We start from the raw sequence: 10,129 nt of genomic DNA on the forward strand, positions 1-10,129 counted from the left end.
TGCCCATCCCACAGCAGGTGCCTCACGGTGTGGTGGAGCTTGGACTCAGCAGTGTTCCCCCATTCACAGCCCTTTGGTGCCTCCAGGGCAGGAACCCCCAGTGTCCCCCATCCCACAGCAGGTCCCTCACAGTCCCTGTCAGAGTTTGGCCCCATCAGTGTCCCCTCATGTCACAGACAGTCCCTTGTGTGTTTCAGGGCTGGGTCCCTTTGTTCCCCCATCCCACAGAGGTCCCTCACGGTGTCTGTCACACACAGTCCCTCATGAGGAAGGGTCCCTCAGTATCCCCAGGGCTGGGACCCCTCTGCGACGCCTCATCCCTCGGTGTCCCGAGGGGACACAGAGACCGCTCGGATTCCCCCCGGCTCCCGGTGACGGGGCACACGGACCGCTCAGTTTCCCCTCTCCGGCCGCTGCCCCGGGCGGGGGTCGCGGTTCCCCGGCCGCCCCCCGGCCCTGCCGCGATCCCCGCGCCGAGGGGAGGGCGGCGAAGGGGGCCCGTCCCCGCTCGGCTCCGCTCCGCCCCGCTCGGGCTGGGACCGCCGCCGCCGCGTCCTTTTATACCGGGGCTAAATTTAGGCTGCGCCCGAGCCGCTGCCTCCCCGCCCGCCCCGTCCGGGACGCGTTTCCTCCGCTCCTGCAATTGGCCTGAGGCCGCCCGCGCCCGCGTTATAAGGTGCGGAGGGCGGCCGGCCGCGCTCGTCCCGCACCATGGCGCTCAGCGACACGGCCCTGCCCTCCTTCGCCACCTTCGCCAGCCCCTGCCGCGAGAAAGCGCTGCACGAAGTGAGTGTCCGAGCGTCCCCCCGCGCCGAGCACCGACGGCTCATCGCAGGGATGGGCGGCGGAGCCGCGGCCCCGCCGCGCCCCCGGCTCTGTCCCCTCGGTCCCCCAAGGCGAACGCACCTCTAACCTTGTCACTTTTCTCTCTCTCCCCAGAGGTGGAAATGCGAGCAGGAGGCCAAGACCCCCGCTGGCACCTGGGGCGGCCTCTCCCCGCGCAAAGAGGATGAAGATCTCAACAACGTGCTGGATTTTATCCTTTCCATGGGCAGCGATGGCTACGGCCAGGGCGCTGCCGGCGGGGACTATCCCCCCGCCCAAGGCGAGAGCGGTGGCTTTTACCAGACGAACCCATCCCCGGGATGCTACAGTGCCCTGGAGCAGGGCAGCCCCCCGCCCTACAACGCCGGCATCGTGCCGGAGATGATGCGCTCCGAGATGGACTCCAACTACTGCCCTCCCGGCAGCGTCCACGGGCGGTTCTTCGTGACACCCACCTTCGGGGGGCCGCAGTTCGTTGAGAACATTAAGCCCGAACCCGACATGGACAATTATGGACCGGTCCTGGGTCTGGTGCCCCAGGCTTGCCCAAAGATTAAGCAGGAGGGCAACGCAACCTGCATGATGGCCTACGAGCAGCCCCGGGTGGCCAGTTCCCCTCAGATCCCCGGGGCAGAGACGCCCCCGCTGAGCCCCGACGATCTCATGGTGAATGACTGCCACACGCAGATGATGTGCCCCTCGTCCGTGCCCTTCCAGCAGAGCTACCACCCGGCCTCCGGCTTCCACCACCCGCAGACCCACCTCCAGTACCAGAACACCTCCCAGTTTGGCCTTTTCGAGGACAGCCTGCCCTTACAGCCCTCGGCTCCCCGGGGCATGCTCACCCCTCCTTCCTCCCCTCTGGAGCTGCTGGACTCCAAACCAAAGCGGGGCCGTCGGTCCTGGCCGAGGAAGAGGACGGCCACTCACACGTGCACCTACGCGGGCTGCGGGAAGACCTACACCAAGAGTTCGCACCTGAAGGCCCATCTCAGGACACACACAGGTAAACAGGGCTGCTGGCTTCACCCGGGGATGCGCTGCGGGCCGGGGGGATAGCCCTGGATTAAAGAGTCTGCTTTAGAACGGGGCTTTAACTGCGAAGTCCGGGCGTGCTCACAGAGCTGTGACAGGTGGGCAGGGCTGTAACGTCCAGGTGTTTTCCCGTGTAGGTCAAAGCTTTTCCAAAGCCTTTTTCACGGCAGGTACGGGTGGGTAAGGGGATCGCTGGAGCAGTTCTGTTCGGGTTTAAGGCACTCGGGTAGGGGTGAGCTCGGGAGGCTGCCTGGCTGCCGCGGGAGCGCCCTGCTGAGTCACCGCTCTCTGCTCTCCCCACCAGGTGAGAAGCCCTACCACTGCAACTGGGAAGGCTGCGGCTGGAAGTTCGCCCGCTCCGACGAGCTCACCCGCCACTACCGCAAACACACGGGGCACCGGCCCTTCCAGTGCCACCTCTGCGACAGGGCCTTCTCCAGGTCCGACCACCTGGCCTTGCACATGAAGCGCCACATGTAGTGCCGGGGGCTCGGCCCCGCCGCTGTGGGGGACGATGTTTGAACTGCTCAGGTGCAGAAGAGCGTTAAAAAACCTGTAGCTGGTACTACGTGGGGGAGGCACCGACCGACCGACCGACAGACAGACAGACGGACCGACCGACGCTCCAGGACGGACGCTGAGGGTTTGACACAAGGAGGCTTAGCCAGGAATCTCCTGCAGAGAATCTGCCGTGACTGTATCAGTGACCTGCCCGTCCCGGTCAGGAGAACAGGGGTTATTATTTATGCAGCTTCTGTGAAGGGTAAACTCCAATAAGACTCCATACAGACTGTGTAGAAGAAGCTGTAAATATGTTTTGTTATTTTTTTCCGATTCTAACCGCCCCAGTCCTAAGCTTTACAAGACAATGTTTGTATGGAAACTGCCTGAAGTTGACCCTAGAAGAGATAAAATGAATGTTACTGTAGCTAACAATGTTATTTTAGATCTCAGTTGAAGGCATGGCTAAGAGAACACTCCTCTTGTTAGACTGTTTGGTTCACAGGTGCAATAATATTCTTGTTTGCCATGATCTACACTAGAAGTACAGGGCTTGATGTCTTGTAAGAAAATAACCTATTTTACTGTAATTTTTTTATATATTGTAAATAATTTTATACAATGAGAAATATTGTATATGTAAATAGAAGACAAATGGGTATTTTGCCTATTTCTGTTTTTATAAAAACGTAATTTTTCAATGTTTGAAAACATTTCATCTTTTTAATAAAATAAGTTTTTAATTGCTGTGATTTTTATTCTCCTTTGAGATCTCCCTGTTACTTTTCCCCTGATGGCCGGACCAGCAACCACTCGGTTTTGTTTTAAATCACCAACAACTGTAAGAAGACACTTTAAAAAAATCTGAGCCATGGATTTTTTCTAAAACAGACAACAGAGTAAGTAATTCATTCTCAGTGGTAAATAAGATACAGTACAGTGCTTTATCAAAAACTCAAATAGGAAAGTAGATCATATTCAAAACATACTTCCTAAAAATGGTTAAGTAAGCAACACTGTAATTTCAGTCTCATTTCTAGTTTATGCTAAACTATTTTAATAGCATCCTTAATGTTTTCCAGATGCAGTTATAGTTTTGCCAGCAGTGTGTGGGTTTTTACTATAAATTTAAACACTGCATTTTTGTAATTACGGAGGCTTATTTTAAGGCATTCTTATACATAAATTATCCTTGTTCTCAGGAGCTCAGTGCAGAATTCCAATAGAACAGTGGTGGAATTCAAGCACAAATTCACTGCACAGGTTAAAATACCTTCATAACTCATTCCCCAAAACTTAAATTCACTTAGTAGTTTGTAGTCCCACCTAGATTTCAGGAGTTAAGAAAGATATTAAATATTTGGGGTGGGGGGATGGAAGGGGAGGAAATCAGTCAGGAATCCAGATTCTGAAAACTAATCACGAATAAACTGGATACTGCAACAGCTCTAGCAGTAAATAGCTGCAAAAGCCAAATTGAGCCCCCCCAAAAGCTCTTCCCCAGCTGTAAATGAGCTCAGAAGTCCAAGGAGTAAATCTGAGCAAGTTATTTGAAACTCTGACAAGGATCCTCTGTTTTTACAGCTCGAGCTTAGTGGTGAGTTTTGATACTTGTAGGACAAAAATCACTGTTAATCAAATATGCAGATTCAGCTTAACAGTGCAGCATTTTTTCCCCTTAACATCTGGAAACATAGAACTTGATTTTAATCAAGATTGTGACATCTTTTTCTGACTTTACATGTTAGAAAATACACAAGAACGAAATCAACAGGAATGCATTTAGAGTAAGTGCAAATATAGCTGTTCTTCTGTGAAAGCAAGGGCTGCAGTTGTTCATGTGGAACAGATGTATTTTGGGCTTCTACTCATTGGCATGGAAGAATGAGTTCCACATTTCACTTTTATAGCTCTTTCAAAGTGAAATATAAGGGAGCTTTAACGTTTCTTCATCAAAAACAACACTCATTTATTTGTTAGAAAAAAATAAAATTGCACAATCTGATTCCAGAAAGTGAGGATGACTTAAAGATGTTCTAAACTTGGCACATTCATTGTTGCAACAGTTCTAGGTATTTCCTTCTCTTTCCCCATAGCTGAAGATTTTCATATTTCAGCACGTCCTTTGGTGTTTATAACTTTAAGAAAACAACTTTTTAAATCCTTACTTTTACCTCTTGGTACTCAGCTGGCTTTCCCTCGTTCTTTTTGAAGAGCTAGAAATAGTTTTAGTCATTCCCAGGTTTCAGGGATGCAGTGCAGGCTTAAACTATTCACTGTTTTGTGACACAACTAGAAGAGACACAGAGGTGTGACATCCCTGTTCCTGAGAAGAGAATGTTCCAAGGAGACCTCAGTGCCCCTTCCAGTGACTAAAGGGATTCCAGGAGGGCTGGAGAGGGACTTGGAACAAGGGATGGAGGGACAAGAGAAGGGGGAATGGCTTCAAAGTGGAAGAGGGGAAATTTCAGTGGGATATTGGGAAGGAATTCCTCCCTTTGAGGGTGGTGAGGGGCTGGGATGGAATGCCCAGAGAAGCTGTGGCTGTCTCATCCCTGGAAGTGTCCAAGGCCAGGTTGGATGGGGCTTGGAGCAATTTGGGATAGTGGAAGGTGTCCCTGCCCATGGCAGGAGGTGGAACTGGGTGGGATTTGAGGAGTCTTCCAACCCAAACCATTCTGGGATTCTGTGATTCCACAGGTGGAAGGCAGCTGCAGCAGTGACCCAGCACAGAGCAGATGGTTCTGCAGTGCCTGTGCAGAGATAAATGTTACCACAGTCACCAACACTCAAAAAACCCTCGTGTGGCTCCTCCACATCACCCACCACGGTGGGAGCTCCTCCTCCAGCACCTCGGCATGGGAGCATCCAAACCTGCCTTGGCCCCAGTGAAGGGCCTGGCTGGGAGGGTCATCACCTCTGCTCCTCTTCTCCTGCTCACTAGAAAGGCTTCAGATAAAACACTCCTTATCTGCCTGATACTGGTACCAAATAACACTCCAACCCTGAGGAACAGTGGAGGCAACGCAAGGAGGAGCAGGTTGTGCCCTCTGAGCTTTTAGATCTGTGACTCAACTGAAAATAGGGCAAAGGCATAAATATCAAAGACCTCATATAAAAATATATAAACACGGGCCTCCGAAAGTGGGGAGGGATGGGGGACAAAACACTAATAAAAGTTCACGAGAAACTGTCATTAAAGTTAAAGGGAGGGCACATGTGATAATTGCTGTGTGGTCTTTACAGGAAACTGCAGGTTCTTGAATCTTGAGATCATCTTGTAGCAGAAAAAAAGAGATGCTGATCTCATTCTTCTCACATTCCATTATGAGTAATTGTAACTCTCTTTGTCTTTTTTCTTTTTTTTTTCTTTCTTTAATTGTCTCAAATGAGTACATCCGAAGATGTAATTCCAGTAATCTCCCAAGCCTCCCCTGGTCAGCAGGAAATCACTAACGCTCCACATCTTCTAATAACAGACCATCAGGTTGTCATCTCTCAAGCAATTTTGTTCTAATTAACCAGCTGCCTCCCAGGGAGGATCCAGCCACCGCGATCCGCAGCGATCCTGGATTTGATTTTGTCAGGGAAAGGAAAAAACAACAGAGGTTGTAGTTAACCCCGATGGGAGGAAATGTAGAGTCCGTTGTAAACAAGATTTTCACACATATTCTTCTAAGATACCGCAGCGATGGGCTCACTATTGTTGCGAGATAGATTGTGAGATTAGATAGAGCTCGTTCAGTGCAGAAACGAGCAAATCCTGCACCAAGGTCCTGGTGAAAGTTTTAGCAAATATTTCTGAGCCAGGGCACCATCCCGAGGAGCCCCTGCCCAGTCAGTTCATCCACGCGGGGCTTCAGAGCGTTGTGTTCCGTTCTGCTGAGAACGGTTTGTCTCTCACCTGTCGGGAGAGTCAGTTAAACCTTAAAACCGGCCCCGGCACGGGAACTCGTCTGCAGGGACACCGTAACCCCGAAACAGCCCGAACAGCCCCGGGTCCTGTGAGCCCCGAACAGTTCTGAACAGCCCCGGGTCCTGGGACCCCCAGATAGTCCCGGGTCCTGTGACCCCCAAACAGCCCTGAACAGCCCCGGGTCCTGTGACCCCCAAACATTCCTGAACAGCCCCGGGTCCTGTGACCCCCGAACAGTTCTGAACAGCCCCGGGTCCTGTGACCCCCAAACAGCCCCGGGTCCTGCAATCCCAAAAGAGCCCCGGGTCCTGTGACCCCCAAGCAGCTCCGGGTCCTGTAACCCCCAGATAGTCCCGGGTTCTGTGACCCCCAAACAGCCCGAACAGCCCCAAGTCCTGTGACCCCCAAACAGCCCCGGGTCCTCTGACCCCCAAACAGCCTCGAATTCTGCAATCCCCAAACAGCTCCGAGTCCTGTAACCCCCAAACAGCCCCGAACAGCCCCGGGTCCTGTGAGCCCCAAACAGCCCTGAACAGCCCCGGGTCCTGTGACCCCCAAACAGCCCTGAACAGCCCCGGGTCCTGTGACCCCCGAACAGCCCCGGGTCCTGTGAGCCCCAAACAGCCCTGAACAGCCCCGGGTCCTGCCGCTGTGGGGACTTTACAGTCGTTTGGTCCGTTCAGCTCTCGAGGGCGACACAGAGCCCTGAGCACAACCAGTACAGCCCAGCACCACCCCAGCACCACCCCAGCACCCTGAAACAGCCCAGCAGCAGCCCAGCAGCAGCACAGCAGCACCCCGTGCACAACACCAACACCCTGGGGAACAGCCCAGCACCACACCAGCACCCTGGGCACAACCAGCACCACACCAGCACCCTGGGCACAACCAGCACCACACCAGCACCCTGGGCACAACCAGCACCACACCAGCACCCTGGGCACAACCAGCACTACACCAGCACCCTGGGCACAACCAGCACCACACCAGCACCCTGGGCACAACCAGCACCACACCAGCACCAGTCACACCAGTACCACACCAGCACCACACCAGAACCCTGAAACAGCCCAGCACCACCCCAGTACCCCGGGGTACAGCCCAGCACACAGTGAGCCAGCAGGCAGGGCACTTTCAAATCCCTTTTTTTTCAACCCTGAAGTGGAAGGCTGGACTAGAAACCCTCTGGCTTTTCTGGAAGTTCACTTTAGATTCAGTTTTGCAGCTGATCGTGGCTGGGGGAGTTAAGCTTTGGTGCTGGCCGTGGCTCACCTCGTGCAGGGACGAGGCATTTCAGCCCCTGTGAGCCCTTGGTTACTCACAGCCGTTTACAAACTGCCTGAAAACATTGACTGGCTCTAAACTTCAGTCCTCCATCCACAAGAAGTGCCAAAAAAAGTTTGTCCACTCTTCAAATTATAGGATCGTGTGGTTCTGTGGTTTTCTGTGGTAGAAGCTCTGTGGTTTCTAAAGCTATTTTGTGCACCTCTAACACAGAGTAGCTGTTAGGCTTTGCTCAAATTGAATTTTCAAAGCCAGAATCCCAAGCTCTAGCAATTTCTTTTGCTATATTTAAATGAAACAACTACAACAAAGTCATGTAGCCACTGCTATGGCAACTAGCAGTGTTGGGGGGAAACAGAGAGAGGAAAATTCAACCCCAACCCCCCATAATTTAGCAGGGAGAAAGCTGTCCCTGTTGCTACCATCGGAAACCTACTTGGTGGCACCTACAAACCCTAAAATTCCTTCTTGTCCTTGAAGCAGCTGCTCTCAGCTGGGTCTGCCACAGGCCCCACCTGCCCAGGACATGTCCTGGGTGCCAGGAGTGGAGCAGGCAGAGTTCCTGAACTCTGGCCCTGCAGTAGCTCCTCTGCCATGGCCCAGGATTCGGCACAAACAGGATTCCCATGGATTTGGAGAACAGGGAATGGGTTTACAAGCCAAACACCAGTAACCTAAAGCACGTGGCCATGCTCAGTTCCCAGGGCCTGGAGGTAACTAGCCCAACTTATTGATTCCCAGAGGCTCCTTAAAGCTGTTTGATCCCACAAATCCCATTCCCAGCTGAGACTGGGAACAGCCTCTGCCATAAACCAGCACCCTCCACTTTCAGCACACAGAGGGTGTAGGGATTCCTCCTAAACTTCTTAGGCAGAAAATCTGTTTGATTTAATCTTTTGAGGTCTGACATTTCAGCCACAATTATTTGATCTTACAATATTTAGTGCAGACACAATAAAGGAGCCATAAGCACCTGCTTTATGGAATGAAGAAGGATTAACTTTCCCAAAACCTCCTTTCCAAGTACAAGGAGAGCAGGAGCAATGAAGTTTTCATTTACTCTCTCACCACCCTTAGCATTAGTTACCTGCTCCTTTACCTGCTCCCATTATAATTCTTTTTAGCAAATCAGAACTTTTCTGCCACTTTTTGGTGAGCATAAATTCCTGGACACGGACACTGCAGGTGAACTTACCTGGCACAGGTTTCTAATTAGATAGGGTATTCCTCTAAACCACTTTTACTGTGGTTTCTTGCACTTCTTACAGCTCAGAGCATTCCTGGAATTCTGACATATCATTATGTCACCAGGAGATATTTGGAATATCACATTGGACATGATCCTCTGTGAAATTTAATATATTTTAATATGTTAGTGAGAAGCTACTGAGCCTGAGGCTTAAACACAAAACAAAACACACAGAAAAATATCCTCAAATCCCAACAACCACTTTTTTTACAGCTTGTGCACGGTGACAGCACAAGTGGGGTTTGATATCTTAATGATTTTATATTACATTGCAAAATAAGGGATATAGGAAGCCTGGGTGTCCTTCCTGTGGGTGCAAGGGTTGGGCAGAGAGTACAGGACTCTGTCATTCTGAAAACTGTGATCAAGGACATTCATGGGAAGTTAAACAGCAGGAATATATGATGTTTGCTGTTGCAGAGTGTGACGAGATCTCATCAATAAGGAAGGCTCCAGCAACTGCAAGAGACGCTGCATCAGCACCAATAAAAAGTCTTAATTGTTGTCATTACATTAAAAAAAAACGTCAGCCAGACAGGAGGGAAAAGGTACTTAGAGTGACTGCACTGATAGTCACCTCCAGCAGACGGGCATTCAGCAATTCCTGAGATAAACCTGGTGGCAATTCCAGCCCAGCTCCGGGAGCTCCGAGTTCCACCAGGAGAGCTGGGCCTGGGGCGTGTTTGGGAACACTCAGCAAATGGTACAATTGTGTTTAAGAGCTGGGCTCGGAGCTTGGAGAGCCTTTAGGTTCAAGTTTCCACTTGTAAAGGTTTTTCCTGAGCAGGATGGAGATAAATCCCTTCCCAGGGAACAGGGTACAGGGGGGTCCTTCAGGATTAAGCACGGACAAGGAGGATTAGGGAAGTGTTTGGGAAAGCCTAAGGATGAGAACACTGTGCAAGTCAGACCCCAAAAATCTGAGTGGGAGCAAAACATGGGCCGTGATTTCATAAGAGATGATCTAATTGTAAACCTGGGCCAGGTAAATTCACCTCCAGTTTCCGTGTCCAGGAATTTATGCTCACCAAAAAGGGGCAGAAAAGTTCTGATTTGCTAAAAAGAATTATAATGGGAGGAGGCAAAGGAGCAGGTAACTAATGCTAAGGGTGATGAGAGAGTAAATGAAAACTTCATTGCTCCTGCTCTCCCTGTGCTTGGAAAGGAGGTTTTGGGAAAGTTAATCCCTTTTCATCCTGTTTTATAAGGACGGGAGGAATTGGGTTGGGAGTCGTGCCTGCGTGTGACACAATGCAGCCAAATCCTGGCTCCAGGATGTCAACACTCCAAAAATATTGCTGGAGACCAACCTGCCCTGG

General features: G+C 51.1%; 1 protein-coding gene across 1 annotated transcript; it reads left to right on the plus strand.

The window, feature by feature from the left end:
* Positions 1–686: 686 nt before the first annotated feature.
* On the plus strand, positions 687–3,113 carry KLF2 (Kruppel like factor 2). Its single transcript, XM_017833729.1, has 3 exons — positions 687–786; positions 940–1,831; positions 2,165–3,113. The coding sequence occupies exons 1-3, from the start codon at positions 712–714 to the stop codon at positions 2,338–2,340; spliced, it is 1,143 nt and encodes a 380-aa protein (XP_017689218.1). The 5' UTR covers positions 687–711; the 3' UTR covers positions 2,341–3,113.
* The last annotated feature ends 7,016 nt before the right edge of the window (positions 3,114–10,129 follow it).

The sequence above is a fragment of the Lepidothrix coronata genome, unplaced genomic scaffold, assembly GCF_001604755.1.
Source record: "Lepidothrix coronata isolate B3197 unplaced genomic scaffold, Lepidothrix_coronata-1.0 Scaffold219, whole genome shotgun sequence".
NCBI lineage: Eukaryota > Metazoa > Chordata > Aves > Passeriformes > Pipridae > Lepidothrix > Lepidothrix coronata.

Excerpts from the sequence above, each read along its gene's own strand:
- KLF2 (XM_017833729.1), top strand. The coding sequence starts at position 712 with ATGGCGCTCAGCGACACGGCCCTGCCCTCCTTCGCCACCTTCGCCAGC. Across the intron at positions 787-939 it reads GCGAGAAAGCGCTGCACGAA|AGGTGGAAATGCGAGCAGGA; the intron begins GTGAGTGTCCGA and ends CTCTCTCCCCAG. Across the intron at positions 1,832-2,164 it reads CCATCTCAGGACACACACAG|GTGAGAAGCCCTACCACTGC; the intron begins GTAAACAGGGCT and ends TCTCCCCACCAG.